Source organism: Mastacembelus armatus, chromosome 6 (assembly GCF_900324485.2).
Source record: "Mastacembelus armatus chromosome 6, fMasArm1.2, whole genome shotgun sequence".
In the NCBI taxonomy this organism is placed as follows: Eukaryota; Metazoa; Chordata; class Actinopteri; order Synbranchiformes; family Mastacembelidae; genus Mastacembelus; species Mastacembelus armatus.
Genome location: NC_046638.1, coordinates 6,646,184 through 6,668,344, shown reverse-complemented (window position 1 = coordinate 6,668,344; position 22,161 = coordinate 6,646,184). Strand labels below are relative to the sequence as shown.

The window sequence follows — 22,161 nt, the reverse complement described above, 5'->3', positions numbered from 1 at the left end:
AATGTTAAAATGCATAAAAGGAAAAGGCCCGCAGTGTTTTTACACTACATTATGCCAAGGTATGTAAAGTACTACAGATACTAAACAGATTTTAAGTATACCCCCAAAGACTGAATTATTATAAGTCTTACTCAAAAAGACCACTAAATAGGATGAAGTCAATTGAGGGTCAAATACCAAACAACCACATGCTGTAATGACCTACAGTCTTTTTCTTTAAGCTATGTCCACTAACTCACTTATACCCCATATGCTGCAAAGACATACTGTTCACAGATTGCATGTACATGGTGTACCTCTACTAAAACTGTTTTGCAAGAAGCAATAAAGTATATATTTAAAGTATTACTTTTTTGTGTACTGTGTTATTTTGTTTTTCCATCCACTGTACCCTAGTGAGACATTTGTATGAGTTATATTTCTTCATAATCCTGAACCATAAATTGTTCTCCTCCTTTAGAGTAAATAACAATTACCAAAGCTGTTAAAGGTACAATCCTGTATTTTGTTTTCCAGTAAATTTATGCATTGAGAAACAACACATATTTCACAGTTATGTTTCTTTAATAATCTTTACAGTGGAAAAAAGCTAATTCAACATATTTATGTATTCTTGCATGTGAATGAAATAAATAGCAAAAAACAACAACAATGAACCAAAATATGCAAAATAGAGTTCCCTCTTGAGATTTGCAACTCTGTACCACAGGGTTAAAAAATTAAGCAGTGGAAGTGAAACTGCCATGTGTGAGTGACACACAGCGAGAGGAGCAAACAAAGCGAACAAAGAAGGAGACAGACGTCCTTATTGGAGAGGATACCAACATAAATACAGACCTAAGTACAACACTTCAATTGAAATATGTGTCATGATCATTTTTAAAGATATTATTTGCATTGCTAACATGTCACATTTTAAAACATGTCACAAATTGGTTGCAGGAGCCTGAGTCAAAGTCAGAGAATGAATGGCAGCATTTCACTGCCCTCTCTGAATAAATGTTACATGTTTTTTGTATATCTTCAGGTTGGGTTTGGTCTAAAATGTTCCTAATTACACCAGTAACCACACCTCACTGTGATGTCATAGTGTGCCGACACAGCCAGGAACAGAGCAGTACATTACTGCAACATGATGAAGGCTCAAAACCACTGAAGGTCATCACAAGCAAGATTTCCAGCTGGTGCTTAGTTTCCCTATAACAAAACAATAAGAACAGCTACTTCTAAACATAATGACAAGCTAATGCTATTATGCATGAACAATTTTTACCTTGCCTTCCCAGTTGCTTAATGTTTTATGCTGGATATAAATTATGTAAATGTATATTTATTCATTAAAAAGTGCCAACACTGCTCAGTGGGATTTTCCACCCCAAAAGGGCCCTCAAGGTAGCAATGGGGTTATCAGATTACTGGCAGGGTCACGTGACCCCAAAGACGTGGCTCGAACCAAAGTCGTTACGATGATATGTTCGTAAAATGACAAATAATTCAAGTAAAGTGTTACATCATTCTAAATTGGAGCAGAACATTAAAGCAGAAACAATTAATAATTGAAATCGAAAACAAATAATTAATAATTAATAATTAAATTAGTTTAATTAGACAAAATTAAGTTTAATTTGAAAAACAAAATCCTTCAGAAATACAAAAACTGTCCAGAAGAACAAACAGACACAGGAACGAGTGACTAAAACCTTATGAAGTAGAGGTATCTGTGTGCTTAGGTTTGTTCTGACAATGATGAATGAATGCTGATGACGAATGGCTCAATAGTAACCTTGATTTACTGTACTGACAGTTTCATGTTCAATTAGCTGCATTGATGCTGCTACTGACAGAATAAATAAATTCACTCTAAGCCTGAAGATATGATACAACTCTATCTTCATGATACCAAAAATGCACCATTATATAATGTAAAATTGAATAGCACCTTATCAAGAAGACAGGCAAGACATCACAGTATCACTATAAAATACATGCTAACATTGTTTCTGTTCATGTGACCACCTGAACAAGAACAACTGGATTAAAACTGAGATTGACTTCTTTTCATAGATGTGACAATCAGATTAAATCCAAATTCTCCACTGGTCCCACGAACACATAAGATGGCTTAGTTGTGTAGAAAGTAAGAACAAAGTCAAGAAAGATGTTTGAATGGCTACAGTGTATTTACCTGCATTTACGCCTGATTCCTCTGTGCTATCATCTATATAATTTACCAGACAATATACTTTATCCAAATTATATTCATAAATTCTATTTAAAAATTATTTACTATATTGTTAACTTTTTTATGGCACTTTTAATTTAGCTCTGGGAAACTGTTGACTAATTTAAATGTTGTTTTAGACTTTTCTTTGGTTTTGTGACAGTGCACCTGGTTTCAGGGATTTTAATGTAACAGAGGAAGCCATTCAATAACTCATTAAAAAACACATCAAAAATACAAACGAAGCATGATTTGAAAATATTTTCCTCTGTACAAACCGTAATGACTCATAGAAAGATATGAGAGGTCTGACCAGGAGCACCAGTGACAATATTAAATATTCAGTAATGAAAATTAACTAGCTGAAAAATAAAAATCATACTGTACAAAGTTACATATACAAAATACACTGACAGTCATTGATTTGTTTCTGCTGAATAAAGGTCATAAAATTAACTCTTATACACAAATATACACTTGTGTACTTTGAATACAGGGTGAAGTCAGCAAAAAGGACTGAGTATTTACTTCACGCCTCTTATATGAAATAAATATTTTCTGGAGTTATGCCTCTATAATATATGAGATTTCTGGACAACACTGTCTTGATTTAGAGGTTTGAATCTGGAGCCTTGGCTCAAAGTAAGATCCATGTGTTTTTAATGATCCTCCAAGTGGAGCGGCATTGTGTTTTTGTGTATTTTTCCTTTTTTTCTTGATTTCATCGGCCCCATGCCACTGCAGGGCCCATCTGGGTGGGCTGGAGCTGGTGTGCCAACTGTGGTGCTACATATCCAGTACCCACCCTAAGAACTACTACAGCTTTTGGCTAAAAACACACTCAGAACACATGTCTGTAGTCATTTTAGCACACACCATGTTTACTCACAGTGATGCACCCTCAGTGATGAAGATAAGTGTTGGAGAAAAACGAGTTAGTACTATCGTACCGGCTTCCATGGTCGACGGTGCCAGGTGGCAGAGCCTGGGCAGGGCTGCAGATTGCACTGCTCCATGTCTGGTGGCTTGTCCAGGATGTCACAGTTGTAGTCGATGAGCCTCTGACCATTGGGCCTTTGACACACCACCAGGCGAGTCCTCCTTCCTCCACCACATGTCTGGGTGCACTTAGGTTAGCAAACAAAAAATTATGTTTAATAATGTTATACTGTTTAATTAAATCACATTATATAATCATGTGCTTCAGCAGGAAATTATATTAGGGTTCCAAATGACTAAAGTAAAGAGTCTGACAAAAGCTGTTTTGAACTCAAAATAAAAGCTCACCTCTCCCCAGACACCATAGTTCCACAGAGGACAGGGCCCAGAGTCACAGCTCTTAGACTCGGCAGGTTTGACTCTCTCATCACAGTAGCTGTTGCTGCGTCCCTCAGCATCCTGGCACACAACCACTCGCCTCTGGAAACCTCCAGCACAGGTACTGGAACACTGCAATGCATACAATGCATACACAATATCCAATGATGATCACAACACATGCATACACAAATGTTCCTACAAGGCAGAAATGCATTGCCAAACCATCCACCCACCAAACAAAGCCATGGATACAGATGAAGGTTCCAGAAAGCACTGCTAGATGAGTGTGCAAGAACCTATCTTCTAGTGTTATTCTTCAGAGCTGGTTGATTTGTGACACACCCTTTCTAATACTTAAGTATTTACTCAAAGGGTATACCATTTCTGACAAAAACCAGAACAAGACAGGTGCACATAAACAAACAAGAAGAGAAATGCATACACAATACATAACCTGTTATACAGAATTTACCAAGACCAAACCCAGCTGCACTGTTTAAAGTTGTTTTCCTAAGATGGAAAACATCAGCCCATGAAAGACAACTGAAAGACTGAAGAACACAGCCTTGAGCAGAGCAGTGGGTATTCTTTGTATCCAATTAAAAAGACACATCTCCACTGTCAGTGGGAGTGAGCACATTCAGAGCTCTCTGAGTGTGAGGGAGGACAGCACACATTGAGCCTGAACAGCAGTGCTTCCAGTCGGGTCGATTATGTGAGACTGAACAGCGTACTGGAATGAATGCCTCTGCTGAGGAGATTTAAAATGGTAAAATTTTCTCAGTATTAAATTGATTTCTAAAATGCAGATCCACAATAAAACACTGAGGTCTTTTGATGAATTAACAGCCATATTGTTAACTGACTTGCACGCACACACAAACATAATCACAAACCTGAGCGAAAGACCAGATACTGTAAAACAGTTGTGGATAACATAACTCATAACATCATTTGTGCTGTGCTATGTAACTTTGTTTTGTGCCACCACCACACAACGTATACTGTATGTGAGAAAGTTGGTGTGGCTCTACAAAGGAATTCCATGTTAAAATTCAAAGCTGCAGATGTTAAATGCAGATTCATAAATAACAAAATGTGAACTTGCTCAACAAAACAGCATTCTGTCTGTATTTGAGCCAACCAGATTCAAGGCCAAGAACATTAAAACCCTTAACAGTCCTGATCCATTTGGGTTTGTTCCATCCATCCATCATCTATACCCACTTATTCCTTAACCAGGGTCACAGGGATCTGCTGGAGCCTATCCCAGTTCTCTTTTGGGTGGAAGGCAGGGGTCCACCCTGGACATGTCACCAGTCCATCACAGGGCCACACAGAGACAAACAACCTCACACACTCACACTCACTCCTATGGGCAATTTAGAGTCACCAATCAACCTGACATACATGTTTTTGGACTGTGGGAGGAAACCGGAGTACCTGGAGAAAACCCACACAAGCACAGGGAGAACATGCAGACTCCACACAGAAAGTGTGCTAACCACTCAGCCACCACGCTGCATTTGGGTTTCTTTTTAATGTAAGTGAGCATTTTTATCTTAATTGAAAAGTATACAAATTCTAACAGTGCTCTTTAGCCAAACATACTGAGCCCCAGGGTCCAGTTCTCCACTGGTTGTCTGCTGATGGCACATTCCAACTGCTGTGGCCAGGATGGTGCCCTGGGTCCTGGGGATATCCGTAGGGCTGGTCATTGATGCGTTGGCGGCGGTAGATAGAGGGGCAGGGTGTAGCAGTGCACTCTTGTTCTGTTGCAGGCTTCTCATCTGGGTCACAATAAGCCTGGTCCACTGGCTGGTGGTAGTTAGAACAGACCACCTGCCTGGTGGTTCTTCCCACACCACATGTCACTGAACACTGTGGCAAGGAAGGAAGAACCAAAGTATAAAAAACACAAGTTTATGAGTGGGACTGCCAGTAATTCATTTTTTTATTAATTTATTGATTAACTTTTTGTTCTGGTTCTGACATTTCACATTGAACACTCTCTCACTCTCCCACAGGTAGAAATCTCATTTAAGGTAAAGGCTCAACTACATGGTCTGTATTGCTGTGAGAACCAGACACCAGACAGATGTGATGTGTGGATATGACTGTAGTGCACTGGCAACCTGCCTTTAAATAAAATATATTGATTCTACGCTTCAAACAGTAAATGTCACAGTATCTGCATATTTAATCTTTGTTTACCATCTCCCAGCTTGTATTCCTGGCTGACCTTGTCTACTTGGTTTCCCCAGATTTATTTCCCAAATGAAAATTGCATAGGAGATTTTCCAGGTTCTAAATCAAGCCTAAGTTTGGGAAGTGTTCTTTTCATGCATTGTTCTCATGTATTGCTTCACAATATGAAACCTTGTGATCTTAATCCCACGAGTCTGTAACTATGAATACAACAAGAGTAGAAATCAACTTAATATGACATGAACTTCATGAACTTAAGACTCTTCTCCCAGACAAACTGCATTTGGACTTTACATTTAAAAACTGTATTTCATGCAAAGATGTTGTATTCTTAAAATATGGACTTTTTAACTGGCAGTTAAAACTTTTGTTGAGATCATGAAGAGTATTTCCTTTTTTTGCCAGCTGATGTTCACAAATCAAGACTTATGGTCCCAAGATCACAGCAGTACTATACACCCATTTAGTTTTAGGGTGATTTTAGCATTACTGAAAAAGATTAAATAACTGCTGCAAATCACTGCAGTAGAAAATATCTGTATTTACTGGACGCAGTGTTGGAAATTTTACTCACAGGCGACCACTCCCCAGCACGCCACTGGCCACAGGGGCTGAAGCAGGCAGACGACTCTGGGGGGCGGGGCAGGTGGGCACAGTATGACTCGTCAGCCACTCCTCCTTGCGCGTCTCTGCAGCTGACGTAACGGGCCCGCTTCCCCTTACCACAGGACACAGAGCACTGGAGGACATGCAGATGCAGGCAGGACTTAGATACAAATTTGTCTCAAAAAAAGACGATTATCAGTTCTTTGATTAATCACTGCTCAGTGAGAAGACTTTTATTCCCTGGGACTTGAGAAGATTTCCCACAATGCAAAAAAATCAAAGTTATACAATTGATTGCTTAAAACTGATTTTATCTAATTTTTTTCTCCCAAAGAAATGACCATTTCAACTAGAACTTGTTTCAAGGCACTTTTTTATTTTCAAGCTACAGCTGATGAGAAACAAATCTGAAAAGTGGACTGTATGAGACATGGGCTCAGGTTTGCTTCTTTGATAGTACATTTCTGTAATTATACTAATATTTGGCTTGATGGCTTATTTGAATCAGTATCATGTGTTCATGTGGTGGTACAAAACCAGCCCATCCAAACACATTTATAAGATTTACATTTTTCCACTGTAATTTCCCTGATCAACTTTCACCTGCTCATACGCTATAACTTTAACTATGTCATCTCAGTGGGGCACAATAGTAAATTTCTAAGGCGATGAATATTCAATGCAATCAAATGGCTCCAGCTTGAACAGGTATGTGACTATCCCACTCATATCGATGACACTCTAAAGAGGATGGCAGTTCTGCTGCTCAGCGGCATGCATGCATGTCTAACCCACACTGGGCCTGGCCTCTTTGACATGTGAGCTCACAAGGAATGACAGAAACCGTACACTTGTGTTTAGATTAAATCTGGTTTTCATTTGCAACAAATAACAATAGAGAGTATCAGACAGACAGAGGGGCCTCTCAGCCCAGAGAGTGGAGCCTTTGTGTGTGCGTGCGTGTGTCTCTATGTGTGTAAGTGTGTGTAAATGCAGCACAGAGTAAAAGAGACAAAGAGGATCATGGGCCAGCGCAGCATCTGAAGGAATTCTGACATAAGCAATGAATTTTAATATGTCAAATTTGTAAACACACGTGCAGAAGACCAATCATTACAAGAGTGTGGTTTCCTTCTATTTAACACACAGAAAGACACACAAACATGTACACAAGGTGAGTACAAACTGCTCCATCAGTATTCTCATATTTCGTTCTTTGTCAAAAACATAAGAAAGTCTGATCACAGAGCTAAAGGCCCTAAATGACCTAAGACCAAAACAGTGCAATAATTTGTTTACCATTTAGCAAATGTGCTTTGGTATATTCTTTGGTCATACAGGGTATACCTCCAGAATATAATGTTCTCTAACAGAGCATGTTTCTTTCCTTACCGCAGTCCAGGAGCCATATCGCCACTGAATCAGAAGCTGAGCAGAGTTGTCAGGGCGAGGTGTGCTTTGTGCCGGAGAGTGCCATGGACATGCCGGCATCTCACAGTCCTACAAATGTATACATACAATCACATTATAATGAGCGGCTATTCATACGAAAGTCTAAATTCTTTGACTCATCAGTGATCTGAATTTGGCACATCTGGGTGCAGGATTCACTGTAATATGTTAAATGATGAACTTCACTTTATCTGAGCAAATAAGAAATTTTTGACAGTCATTATGAGTTTTCTTTTACCTGACTGTCTCTCGGTCTTGCTGCAGCATTGCACTCTCTGTCATCTAATGTGTCACCATAGTCCCCTGACACACACCTCACAGCTCTCATCTGGTAGCCATGGCCACAGGTCACTGCACACTGAAAGACAAATCACACACATACATTCACATGCACAAACCCAAACAAAGAAAAGTCCAGTATATCCAATCCTGATATCTCAAGCTCTACGTATGTTAATGTTGACATCTTAGACGGGGCCTGGGTCCAGGTCCAGCTCAGCAGAGCACACCTAGGGTTATGTATATTCACATACACACCCACAGTCTCAGCTTGACTCTTTCACAATTTTTCACATACACACAAGGAGCTATGGCCATGTTTAGGTACATAATGAGAACAGAGGAAGTGCCACAGGATAGGTTTATTTGAGCAACATATTATTATTACACAGCTATCAATGAGCCAATACATTCCAGATCTGTAAAAACCTCTATATGACTTCATACATGAGCGGGTTTAATCTACAATGTATAAACTAAACGTAAGATCTCCATTTACACGTTTCAGTGAGTTTGTGGTTTAGTCTAACAGGACAAAATCTATGCAGAAACAGAACAAAGGTGTGTGCGTATGTGTGTGTGTGTGTGTGTGTGTGTGTGTGTGTGTGTTCACTCTGTGCATAAGGTTTAGCCTGACAGGATATGAGGGAAAAGTGAAAGTGCCATGTAGGAAATGGCAGCTGAAGTTAGAGCACACTCCTCTGCAAGTCGCTGGTCTATCAGGTTACATGCACACATAAACTGGAAATGTATATTGTGACTCCTACACACCATATTCTCTCTTTTTGACCACACACACATGCACACACACAGAGTAACAGCCAGAGAGCCAAACTCCTCGACAGCAAGCCACACATGCTACCCATTTCCTAAGTCAAACACAGCATCAAGTCACCTCAATGCAGTGAGTCTATGTCTTATCTGTGTCTGTGTGTGTGTGTGTGTGTGGACTCACCGCTGCCCAGACGCCAACCTGCCAAGACGCACACTCAGGCAGCTCACAGCTCCCCACAGTGGGTGGTTTGCTAGATGGGTCACAAAAGTGCTCATTCAGTTTTTCATCCCCAGCTCCCATGCTGCAAGACACTTGCCTGTGCCTCATCCCCTTCCCACAAGTAACCAGGCACTGTTAGGGTGAGGGGGGGTCAGGGGGAGAAAAAAAATATCATGAATGAATGTGTGTACAAGTGGACATCCCAAATAAGACATTCCACTCTTACAAAAGAGGTCATTATACATTTCAACAGTATTACAGCAGCTAAAATGATCACTGTAGTGAAGGCAAGTTTAATAGTTTTGTTGAATTTTGGGGACTCCTTCTGTGTGGATCTCTTCAGGAGATTAAATAATAGCCTTTATGTTTTCTTGCTGCATTTGTGTGTGTGTGTTTCTGTGTGTGACCATATCTGAAAAATCTAAAATAACAAGGCCCGACCTCGCTCCACTCGCTGATAGTCCATGTTGGACATGGATGGTCGTTGCAGGTTTCAGTAACTACCCTCTGGTATTCGTTGCACTCCCTGTCTGCCAGCCGTCTACCCAGGTTGTTCATACAGTAAGACTCTCTGCTGCGGCTCCCATGTCCACATGTCTTAGAGCACTGTCGATGACAATAAGTCAGGCATGTTCAACCCACTCATCAACCATTCTGTATCCCTTCAAAAATGGATCCAACAATAATAATAGGAATAAAATAATGGCATAAATCTGATATATTCTTAGTTCAAAACCATTTAGATGGAAAAGTATGTACAACATGCAATATTACACATGCATCAAAAAAATAACTAATCCTTTCATGTAAATCTTGCGGTGACTGTACCTGTGACCAGGCACTGTACTGCCAGCTCTTCAACAAACAGTCCCCATGGCAGGGCTCTCTAGTCTGAGGTTTTGCAATGTCTCCACAGACATTAGCCTCCATCCGCTCACTTTGCCGCTTCACCAGGCTGAACTTCATACACTGAACATCCATGCTGCTGTAGCCTGGACCACATTTAGCAGAACAGTCACTCTTTCCAGCAATATGCCACCTGTATGAGAAGAGACACCGAAAAATGTTTGACTGTTTGTGAGCTGCAGGAATTTAAGTTGACAAAGTATGTGTGTGTTCTTTGTGCATTAATGCACACCTGACTTCACAGTCAGTGTTGCAGGGCTCAGTAAGAGCAACAGGACGAGGTAAATGTTCGCAGCGTTGGTCTGATACCTCAAGGTGATCGCTCTTACGCACACATACCACTTTTCGCCTTCGCTCACCTACAGAAGCACACACATATGCACACAAGCATATAAGAATAAAGAATAAAAGAATAGCAAGATTCAAATGAGACAACATGTGCCTTAAATATAGGGCAAAATATCTCCTTAACTAGTCTAGACCAGCTTTTTGACATTCACTCCTTCACCGAACAGCCTTAACGGTCTGTGCTGTTTTCAGACACCACAAACACATCTCCTTACTGGTTCCTGCTGTGCACACTGACTCAGGGGGATCCTGACTAGCTTGTTTCTGAAAAGGGACATTTGAGGAGTTTAGTTAGGTTCAGGGCCAGGCTAAGGGCAAGGGGATGGCCGATGTGACTGGCCATGGTCACAGTGCCAAGAGGGGAATTTAAAGGAAAAGGGTAGTAAGAGCTAAAGGTTTAAAGGTAAAAGGTTTCTGTTCATTTCACAATTTTTCACAGACAACATGTCTCCATAGTGAAACATGTTTCTTCACAAAAGCAAATATTCCATTTTGTGAAATAACAATGACTCTAAAACTACATGGAATGTGTATTTCTGCATGTATCAGTACTACACAAAAGCTCTCTGATTAAATTGTGCAATTGCAAAGCTTTTTAAACTCCACTGAAGCAAACGACAAGTTCTAATATTTTTCATGTGTGGAGATTTGGAAGCCAAGCTAATATCTTACCCTGACAGACACGGTTGCACTCGAGCCAGGACCCTGAGGGATCCCACACAAACTGCTCCCTGTGTTCCTCAATGGGTATGTTGAAGGAGTAACGGACATCTGGGTTATACAGATTTCCCACACACAAGACCTGTGGAAGCAATGGCAGGAACAGCAAAGTAGAAAAATTTAACTATGCTTTGTTTATCATCTCTAGGTCCACACAGAGGTATGATTTAGGAATCTAGCATATAATGTTACTGAGCGAGAAAAAAACTAAACTTTTACAGAGATTGAATTGATTGATTAAAATCGTGTGACAAGAAGCAAAGCAGAAAAATGTACAGTATACCTAAAACAACTAAGCATGATGTAATTAAATATAATTAAAAACACACAGAAGTCTTCTCTTAATTACCTGCACAATGAGCTCCTCTTCTATACGGTCAGTGCAGTTGATGCGCTCCACTTTTGTGTCTGACCCACTGTACTCAATGACTGTTCCCTTTAAGGTGATTTCCCTTTTGAACATGGCCACCACAAAGTTACCATTCAGGAGGAAGTTGGACTGGCTATCAGATAATGCTGGAATAACAAACAGACCGATTAATGCAAAGAAATTGACCACTCCTAAAAGGACAACTATGAAGGAATTCAGCATAAGTGAAGGAACGTTGGCTTGGTAGAATAAAGCTTGTCTATGGAATTGAGACTTTGGGAATGTTTACGGGATGTGGTGTTTGTCATTTCAGGCTATATGTTAAATAAACAGTCTTTGACTTGCCAACATATTGTTCTGCAAAGTAAAATGTTGCAGGTTAGGTATGTTGCAACACTGGTGGCACTAAATTGCAGTTATTTGGAGGTAGACTGCGTGACTCTTCTTAATGACTGACACTGCTATACAAACAAAGGCTCTCCACTGACTGCAAATACAAACAAGTACACAAACATACAGAGCACACAGGAACGTATGGATAGACAAACTAGCACATAAACACCAAATGATCACCAACCACCTCTTCTTCAACCTCTAAGACTGGTTCCAAGAAACATGCTGATAATTACAATCTGAGGCTGCATGCTGAAACAATGTATGTGATTAGGTCTCTAAATGCAACTTTGTTTACATTCATGTCTGTACATTGTTGAGTGCCAGCTAGTCATCACTAGGGGTTGTGGGATTTTGACCATAATCTAGACTGTGGTTGCCATGGATGGGATAGGACCCATAGCGAGAAGCCAGAGGGCTGTGCACCATTAAGACAGAATGGAAAAAAGCTGAAACCAATATGAAGTGCCTTAAAAAGCTTCCAGACCACCTTCAGTTCTCCCTCAGCTTACTATATATTATCCAAGTCCCTGCAACTCAAATGCTTTCACTGGACCATAAGTAATAATTAAAATGAAATTAAATAAGTAAATAAACAAACTGCATTCAAAAAGTGTCCACAGTGTTAAAGCCCAGTCAGAGTGAGCTCCAAAAGTTAAGAGCTATGATTTCAAAACTTCAATGACTTCTTTTTATTTAGTGTGGTTAAACATATTTTGACATGCTGTACTATTCAGAGTGAGGAAACTAGCAGGGCACTGCAAAAATCAACCAGTGCAGACACCACTCGCTCGCTGTCAGTGGCATTCAGCAACAGCAGGGATCGACCTTCTCACAGCAGTGTGGCGACATGGCTCGGCCAGATGTGTTTTCTGACTATTTGACTTAAAACATCTTGAACGTGGCTTGAAAATGGGAGCCCACCCTTACAACACAGGCAAAGCTCTTTCTGTGTTTTTTTCTCTCTCGCTCTCTCTTTCTGTCTCTATCTCTCTCTCTCTCCTACAGGCTTACACAGAAAAAGAAACACACACACACACTCCAGCCCCAGTGGATCCATCTCACACTGTACCCCGATATCCACTTTCATACAGCCTGAGCTCCACATGCCCCTAATTAGCACCTATTGTGGCCTCATTTTTCTTTCTCAGCGGCTGGCAGTCCTGAGCAGATGGACAAACTCCCCTTCATGTTTCCTCCACATACACTCAGTATAAATGACAGTTTCCATTCCGTTGTGAAAATGGCTGACAATAGTTTAGCTCATGTTTTCTTAACCTCCTTCATTAAAATCTTGTCTTTACAGGGTCTTTGGGTCAACAAGTCTGTGTGGTTTATGTTTTTGTTAGTGGAAAATGGCGTTGACCTCTCAGACAAGAACTTCAGGGGCGTAACAAACAACATCTTACTATGTTGGAATTTGATATAGTGTTGCCTTAAATCAACAACTTTACACTGACACACACAGCACGCTTACCGAGGTAACTGTCATCTTCTGGCTTTCCAGAGTAGCTGACCTGTTTGATATCAATATTGGTGGCTCCAGCTGGGATCCGCACAACTACGTTGTAACCTGAAGAAAAAGAAAATATGGAGTGACAGCCAGGACATTAGACTGAGACAGAAAAGTTACAAAATGTTAAAGAAATAGCCACAGTAACAGCAGTGAGCAGTCCCTCCTTGATTTTCATTAGAGCTTCACTATGCTACACCAAACACCAGCCAGGGAAGTCCAGTTCCAAACCACTGGGGATTTAAATGTCACACTTGGATAAATACAAAAAATGTTTAGTCCTCTCAAATAACCTGCAGGAGGCTGTGTTTTAGTCTCAGAGGCCCAACTGTGAAATGATATGTAATTATTCCCTGGACCTAACTTTGGTCTGTAATTACTACACTGGGCCTGTTGTCCCATAATAAACTAACACAGAAAACAAGTGAGCCAGAGAAATGTTTTGAGAGAAGTTTGATAAGTTAGGTTTCTTTTATTAAGTAAAAATAAGGGTTATGTAGAAATATATTTAAATTCTAAATAATTGAAAATAATGTATTAAAAGCCACGGTTATCACATTGGTATTAGTATAAAACATTGCATTGCATCCCACGCTAAGTTAAAAAAAAAATCTAGGAGAGTGCAAATGAAAACACAACTCACAGTTACTCTGTAACAGATGTTTGATCAGTTGAGTAGGAACAAGGCTGGAACATAATGGCTGATAATGGCTATTACACTCAACAGCAGGCTGTTACCATTCACCATTCACTTCTTTCTTTTATTCTCTTCAGGTTCAGGATTTGAACCAACAACCACTAAATTAACTGAGAAGAAGCTGTAGTGTCCTTTGAACTAGCCTGACATCTTGAGCCACTCGGGGGCAGCACTTGGTTTCAATATCTTCCTCGCATCAGCCATATACCATAGATTTTTTCACACACACACACGCACGCACACCCACACACACACACACACACACGCATGCAACGCGCGCGCACACACACACACACACACACACACACACACACCTGGATGCTACTTGAGTTGTTTCCCATTATATTATATATTACATGATTTTAATCAAGCACTTGTTGCAGCCACTGGTCATTTCATTCCAGATAAGACTTCTGTAAAAAACCATCTCACTCAAGTTTTTACTTGCTATGATCTTAATCCATGAGAAAATAACCAAAGAAATAAATACAGTAAAATCCCAAGACACAGCCAGACAGAGGAGAGAAGGAAGGAGCCAAAGGTAGAAATGAAGAATTATAGAAACAACAAACTAAAGAGGATAAAAGGGTGAAAGACAGAGAGTCAGGCTTAGGGCCCAGGAATAGAGGGATATCCTGTCTGGGCTGTACTCCCACTCATCTTCTCTTTCTTATGTTTAAGCCTAATTTCCAGGGCTGATGTCAGTGACTGGTTTGGTTCAATACAGTTTTCAAACCCGGTAAATCCATCAGAGTGCAGAAAGAAAGCAGATGGAAGAAGACGCTAAAGTTTATCACCAAACTAATTGTTTTGTAAACAGCACAGAAACCACACCCAAGCTTTTACGCTAATGCTTCTGCTGTTTTGTTGCCCAGCATTAAATGCAATCAGCAGTTGGCCCACAATGAAGCACCACTTTAAAACAGGTGATGTCAGACTTGTGTGATACTGAAAGACCTGACAGAGTGAGATTGCTGTGTTAATCAGTTTCTAATGCTTTAGAGTAGATTGGTGCTTTCCAAATTTGGCTGAGGCACATGTTGTTTCTGAAAATCATTCTTGAATTGTTTAAACATAACCAGACCTGACTTCGGTGCATGATACATCGTACTGCATGTCAGCACTGCATCCATGTGGAACTGATGTCTTTCTTAGCTCTTCCATGTTTATTGCATTTATCACACCTTATGTGCAGGAGCTGCTGACATACAGTGTGTTTAACAGCAGCACCTTTTTGTGAATACTCAGCTATTAATGTATTGTAACCTGAGCAGCAGGACTTACCATACTGAGCATCATTGAAAGTCCCTGCCATGGTTTTACATGACGAATTGTCTCCGCCACACACTCCACACTTGTCATTCCTGGCCTTTGAGTTGAGTACATGGTCACAGCCTGCTTGCTGAAGAGGCACAGATGAAGAGCAGTTAGAAATGTATGATTTTGAGCGATGTAATATTGTTCCTATACTTAAAATAGCAAGCCTGAATGTTTTGAACATGCTAGTTGTGTTTCACCTGGAAACCATGTACTTGTTCCTGCCTGAAAGCTCAAGTTTCAGCTTTTCCAGTCATTACAAAAGATGAATCACGTAAAAATATGAGTAGACTAAGAGTGTTAAGTCTGTATTTGTTCAAGAGCCAAAATGAAGTTTTGACACATACAATACAGTAAACACATCTACCACCACACCACTGGATGACGATAAATGAAGGCTGAAGGCCAAGTAAGGCTGAAAGCTACGATGATGTTGTAGCATGTGTGTACATGTTGGTGAGTGTGTGTGCACTACACAAGAAGGAACCAGACAGACAGTTATACCCTGCAGAGGCCTTGGACACAGATGTCGTAAGTGTCTGGCCCACATGGCGTGCCGTCAATGACACGGTCCTTCAGCTGATAGTACGCCATAGTCCCCGCAACACGGCAGAAGAGCTTACAGCGATCCTTCAAGAGTACTGGATGGGCGAAAGGAAAATTTTTCTAAAAAGTTGAACTAAACTGTACTATTTAATGAGGAATAAAATATAAACCCTGAACTATGACAACAAGGAAAGCCTTGAGATGTTTTGCCCATGGTGATGACATAAATCAAAATGTAACAGCTCACATTTTGAATCTTAAAACCATTTACATTTTTTTTAATAGTTCAGCAGTCCCTTAAAAGAACTGCCAAATCTGCATCAGTTGCTTAGAAAAATCTCTTTGCATGGGGCAGCGTACTATTCTGAGGCTTTGCCTGTTTGCTTGTACAATGTCAATTAAATGAATGAATCACTGGAAGTATCTTAGACATGGTGATCTTTGCCAGATGGTAATCTTATGAAGCTAGGCAAGCAGTCTCGGTGAGGAATGAGACATGGCTGCTAGAGGGAAAGCTGCCAGGAGGTTCACATGGAAAGGCTGCTTTAATGTTGCTGGTGTTTATTGTTAACTAAAGGTTTACCGAAGGGCAGCTCTTATCATGCGTATGCAAAGTACAACAAAGGAAAGACACGCACCCAGATGTATACTCTGCAATAAACATCAACGTATTTATCAACAAACATTTACTTCTCACCTCGTGCACGTGCTGGATTAGATTCAAGTGCAGCAGATGCACAGACATCACAATTTTGCATATCTTGATCTCCCCATACCCCCCACACACAGCGTGGGCTGCATGAAAGGTTTATATAGGCCCAAGTAATCATATAAAAAGTGAACAACTAGGTGCAGACAAAAACTGAATTTAAAACAGAGACATGCAGCATTTAAGTTAAATACACTAAACATACAGTACCACTGGCTTCAAACTACACTGTATAGTTTGATGTAAATACTAAAGTATCCATCTTTGATGTTGCAGCTCAATGTGCCACAGACTTTCTAATTACATGCTTTAGGAATATATTGATGTACTCACTGCCACTGTACTTAGGGACCCAGCGGACGTTGGGAGGTAGACCGTTGATGTTGAAGTGCTTGCCATCAAACTGAGAGCACTGCTCCTCGCGGAAATCTTTCTGTCCTCGTGGACATGGCTCAGTGTTGCAAGAGCGGAACTTCATCCTGCGCCCCACACAGAACCTACCGCCATTTCTGGGCCTAGAGAGCAGAAGAAGAAGGTCCACAAAAGTACTGTCAATATTTATAGGTAATGTTTGCTCTTGTTTGACTGGCTCTTTAAGACTTCAAACCAACATTGTTTACTCTGACTGTTGATTAAAATCCAGTTGAGACTCTCAGAATATCACACACAGGCTTGTTAGCTTGTTTTTCACTTAAGCTTGTTTATCTCTCTTATTTATGGCTGACTGCTCTCTTTTTTATATTGCTCTTATTGGCTCAGAGACTATACACACATTTACGGTCTATAATTGTATATTTTTATAATTATCTGATTCTTACTCAGGTTGGTTGCAGTCTCGGGAGGTGCTACGCGTGCCTCCGCCACACGACCTGGAGCAAACACTGTAGGGTCCCCAGGGACCCCACTCCCCGTGAACTGGCTGCAGGTCCAACTCCTTGTTTACACACATCCCATGCCTGCAATACTGCACACACACATTTGTTTTCATTCCTTATGGGGACTTTACTTTGACTTACATCAATTTCCTGAAGATTTACTTTAACTTTAACCTTATCTATTGTACCTCTTGCCTCACCCTAATGCTTACCCTAAACTTAAACTAAGATGTCACTTTAAAGTTCAGTTATTTAGATGGTGGGGACCAACATCTGGAAGTCACAAGGAAGGCAAAGACCCCACCTTATGTGTGTAAACAATGTGGGTCATACCATGCACACACACACGCACGCACGCACACACGCACACACGCACACACACACACACACACACACACACACACACACACACACACACACACACACACACACACACACACACACACACACTGCATTAAAAACGACTGCAACTCCTGCAGCCCTGAAGACAAACATGAACTGTGTAGAGCTCTACTGCAGAATTTGTGCAAGCACAGTTGGGAGTGGTGTTTCTTTTTGCCCACTCAATACTCTGTTTAGATCTCAAGCCATCTTTTAAAAGAAATCCTAATTCATCTATTGTTTACGCTCAGGGAATGCATCCAAGTCTTCCAGCTGTCCAAAGAGAAATGGGAGTGTGAGGGAGACAGAAATAGAGAAAGAGGAAGACAGGAAAAGACAAGTGTCAATGAGAGAAAGCTGAAACTGAAATATACAGCATGGTCTTTAAAATTAGCTACATTTTCAAATGCATTTGAGGGTCTGGGTATGGAGAGGGGGTGGGGGTGTTTCTGCTCTGTTCTGTCTTTTAGTCAGTCCTTTAGTCATATTCCAAAACCACTAATAATCAACGGAGTAATGATGAGGACACAATGCATTTCATTCAATAACATAATATTTATATTTACAAAGTTTCAGATCCAATTTAATGACTACAATGGTAGTTGGAGACTGGATCAGTCAAATGCATCACTATGTTTCCATGAAGTACATACATTTCATACATGGGCTCTCAAAAAGGGTGGTGTTATTTAACAAATTATTAGAAATTCTATTAGACAGTCAACACACAAGTGTTTAAGCTACAATAACAAAGGATTAGTAAAATAAGAAAAGAATATGAACATCTAGACTATTTTTTAAATCACCTACAGCTTGGATTGCAAGTAGAAAATTGCATTTCATAGAAGTGCTAACTCTATGTGCATTTCCCTTTCTGTGTAACTAAATCCTCTTCTCAATGACTAAAATATCGGAGGTTTCTGTTCAGTGAAAGAATGCGGGACAAGACGGCGTCTGTCTGGGTACGTAGCCCGTCGCCCAGGCACACAGGCAAAGGGAGCACTGGCACCATGATAAGGAAACTCTAGAGCTGTGATAACAACAGCAACCAAGTTCATTACTGGCTCAATATCAGGAACTTCTTTCTCTTGCGTACCTGATCAGGTGCAGAACTCGAAACTGGCAACCTGTGAAGGAGGATGCTTCTGACTGTCACCTCAGTTTGTTTCACTTTCGCTCCATTTCTGAGTTTGGGCTCTGTGGTTGACACCCAAGTTCTTACTTCCACTGCCTGCTCCATCCAGATAAGAACTGCAACTGCTATCATTTAAACTGGTGTCACGCCACTGAAGTGATTCAATACCCTACTTCAGATAAATTTTAAAAAAAAACAAAAAAAAAAAACGCCTGTTTTGAAGACTGACTCAGAGCAGAACTGAGTAAGGTCAGCTTCAGGTGATTTTTACAATTATTAATACACCAGGGAGGATATCAGTTGAAGTCTTCTCCTGGAAAATGGCCAGTTTCTACTTTAACATAGATTCACAACTTGTAGCCATTACCTTAACACCTGCAAAAAGCACAAACATATGCAAACATACAAAGGCTTTGGCACCGCTCCTTCTACTGTCTTGGCCTAGTTTTCATGTTTTACACACTTGTTGGTCTAATGATGGAGTGTAAAGTCTGTGCACAATGACAGAGAGGTGTTAACAGCTGCAAGGCATTGACTAAACAAACCACAAACACTTCCATAATCTAAGACCCGGTTTGAGTAATAACCCATGTCTTTTGCCCTGTCTGACTCCACTTCAAGTGCAAACTAATGTAACCGATAATTTTGTTGGAGCACTAACAATGGCTTCATAAAACAACTCAAATAAAAGGTTCTCAAACAAGTGATAAAATATTCACGAGTGGAAATTCCACCCTGAAAAAAGCTAAACAGGTTCCGGTCCTTGCTTGTTGAGCAACTTCGTTAAGAGAAAAAGAGCTAATTATTAAATTATTAAACTGTCAAAGAACACATTTTAGAAGTAAAGTTAATTTTCCTGTCTCATCAAAGAGAATTACCTTATAACATTCACATCCACTTCCTGAAACATTAACCCTTTCTTGAGCATCTTTTCTCTACATTCACCCATCTCCCTTATCCCCTTGTGGGAAATTTTAAGGGCAATACAGGGACCACCATAGTGCAACCAGGCTACAAGACCCAAGAAGCTGTCAAACACAAGGTAGACTGTCTGTCAGAGAACCAAAGCCTGTGTAAAAGCCTCCAAGGCATTCCACTCCCCCCGCTGACTGTGTTTACAGCCATTTTGTTTGGCTTGAAAAGGTGATGTGGGTGAAAAGAAGAAAGGAGGAATGGGGGAGTGGAAGGAAAAAAACATCTGTGTGAGATGATGTATGTGTGTTTGCTAATGTGAGCATGCACATGACTCTGTGTGTGTGTGTGTGTGTGTGTGTGTGTGTGTGTGTGTGTGTGTCTGTGTGTGTTCAGTGGGAGAGTGATTGCTCAGAGTCTGGAGGCATCTGGGGGCCACGCTCATTTCCAATTAGCCTCTCTTTCCGAAGTGCACAAACACACCCTTGGAAAGCGCTGAGGTGAAAGGCAGTCTTGGCAAAGCTCAAACAAGCATTTGGAGCACCAGCAGACCCGTCCCTAGAAAGATTGTCAAAATTTGCTTTCATTTGGGAATGTGGTGAGACATTTGAAGGTTTTGTTAGAGAAACCTATCCAGCTGTGACTAGCATGTGTTTCAAATTAGGAATTTCACAAAGACACAGGCTGACGCACCAACTCCTACAAAGACATGTGCATATGTGCATACACATATGACATGCATGTAGTCTGCAAATACTTCACATAGATACACAGATAATGCACACAGAAAAGTACAAAACCTTTGCCCTTTTGCTCTCAAATCACATGTAGACAAATTATATAAAGTTTAACTCAACTGTGCCACAGAGTCACCAACACTAACTGAGAATAGTATCCAGGGACAGCAGCATCTGCTCTGAGTTCTTCAGCTGGTTTCATAGTTAGCGCCTGTAATTGCCGGGAAAGTGTTGCAGAAAGCACCTCATTTCTGAACTCAAGCCATACATCACTGCAGGAATGAGAAGGCAGGGGACTGATTTAAAAAGTCCTCCACTCTTTCATTTTAACACAACCATTTCCAAGGCATCACCTTTCATGTTGTGGCGTCTTTCTCATGGCCCTTGAATTGTGGGAATTTGTCCTTGGCCTGTTGGAGTATTGTGTCTTTTTTGACACTTTGCAGCAAGCCCCTTGTCCTCTCTACAGCGCACAATTAAAACAGTGTGAAAAACATGACCTGTGAAAATGCAGAATACGGACCACCACTGTTGATTTTCACACGTTTATTGATCAGTAGGTGAAAGCTGATACACTACTGACAACGCATGAAGTATGCAGTACTAGTTAGGGATGCGGTGCAGAGATGTCTTTGGGGACTGGGAATAAATGAAATGACAGTTATTATTATAAACTGGATTTACACTTGCTCATTTTTCAGCCAAAGCGTGCATGTTTTCCTATTAGCACCATATGTCCTTTTTCTGTTGTGTTGAAAAGGTGTGAAAACAGCAGGAAGAGAAATGGCCAGAGGGAGGAGAAGGTGAGCAAAGGAGTGCGAGGAAAACAACATGATGCAAGCCTGACCCCAGCCAACCTCTCCTTTTACAATATCTCTTTTTCCACTCACTGTCATCCCCCCTTATCACACATCTTTCCGCCACACAATTATTTAATAACAGAGTACCAGCATCTTAATGTCTGCCTCATTCAGACACCACAACACACAAGCAATCAAACACATCTTTCTCCTTCTGCAAAGCCAGTAATGAAAGCTCCACTCACTGGCTACCAGATACAGTAATTAGATCAGCAAACTATGTGAAGGCTAAAACAACAATCCTCTTGTTAGCCCAAATCCATAGATATGTCTGTGATGATGGCAAATCAAAGTGGCAACATCCTGCAAATATCCAGAGAATGACACTGATATCACAATCCCAAACTCCTGCATAGGCACACACACAGACACACAAGCACACGCATACAAACACATTCTCGATCCCAGCACCCAGCATCGTACGACAAGCCTGTCAAGCTGCCAGGAAGCTCCAGCCAACACTCACCGCCAGCAGACTCCATTCTGCCCTGGCTTCACTTTTCAGTCACTCACTATCTCACTCTAGTTGGCTGAAACCAGAGCAGGTTGTCATTCTTTCCTCAGGAATGTTCTGGACCTCTCATTTATTCACTTACACTAACCACTCAATTAATCCACTCAGTTAGGTATCTGGGTAAGCACTAGAGGTTTCATGCATATTA

General features: G+C 40.8%; 1 protein-coding gene across 3 annotated transcripts in view; it reads right to left on the bottom strand.

Moving 5' to 3' along the window:
- Positions 1 to 22,161, bottom strand: part of LOC113133170 (A disintegrin and metalloproteinase with thrombospondin motifs 20) — a 73,511-nt gene that overhangs the window by 19,464 nt on the left and 31,886 nt on the right. For 2 of the 3 annotated variants that reach the window (XM_026311784.1, XM_026311782.1), the window contains exons 12-28: positions 17,418 to 17,563; positions 16,933 to 17,114; positions 15,849 to 15,985; positions 15,312 to 15,429; positions 13,295 to 13,390; positions 11,404 to 11,570; positions 11,007 to 11,136; positions 10,219 to 10,345; positions 9,909 to 10,119; positions 9,522 to 9,686; positions 9,042 to 9,212; positions 8,046 to 8,165; positions 7,748 to 7,855; positions 6,324 to 6,488; positions 5,153 to 5,422; positions 3,509 to 3,670; positions 3,172 to 3,348 (exon numbers count right to left, since the gene is read on the bottom strand). In XM_026311784.1, the coding sequence (XP_026167569.1) occupies positions 3,172 to 3,348; positions 3,509 to 3,670; positions 5,153 to 5,422; positions 6,324 to 6,488; positions 7,748 to 7,855; positions 8,046 to 8,165; positions 9,042 to 9,212; positions 9,522 to 9,686; positions 9,909 to 10,119; positions 10,219 to 10,345; positions 11,007 to 11,136; positions 11,404 to 11,570; positions 13,295 to 13,390; positions 15,312 to 15,429; positions 15,849 to 15,985; positions 16,933 to 17,114; positions 17,418 to 17,563 (2,652 nt within the window). The remainder of the gene's footprint in view (positions 1 to 3,171; positions 3,349 to 3,508; positions 3,671 to 5,152; positions 5,423 to 6,323; positions 6,489 to 7,747; positions 7,856 to 8,045; positions 8,166 to 9,041; positions 9,213 to 9,521; positions 9,687 to 9,908; positions 10,120 to 10,218; positions 10,346 to 11,006; positions 11,137 to 11,403; positions 11,571 to 13,294; positions 13,391 to 15,311; positions 15,430 to 15,848; positions 15,986 to 16,932; positions 17,115 to 17,417; positions 17,564 to 22,161) is intronic. The other variant, XM_026311783.1, reaches the window with a different exon arrangement.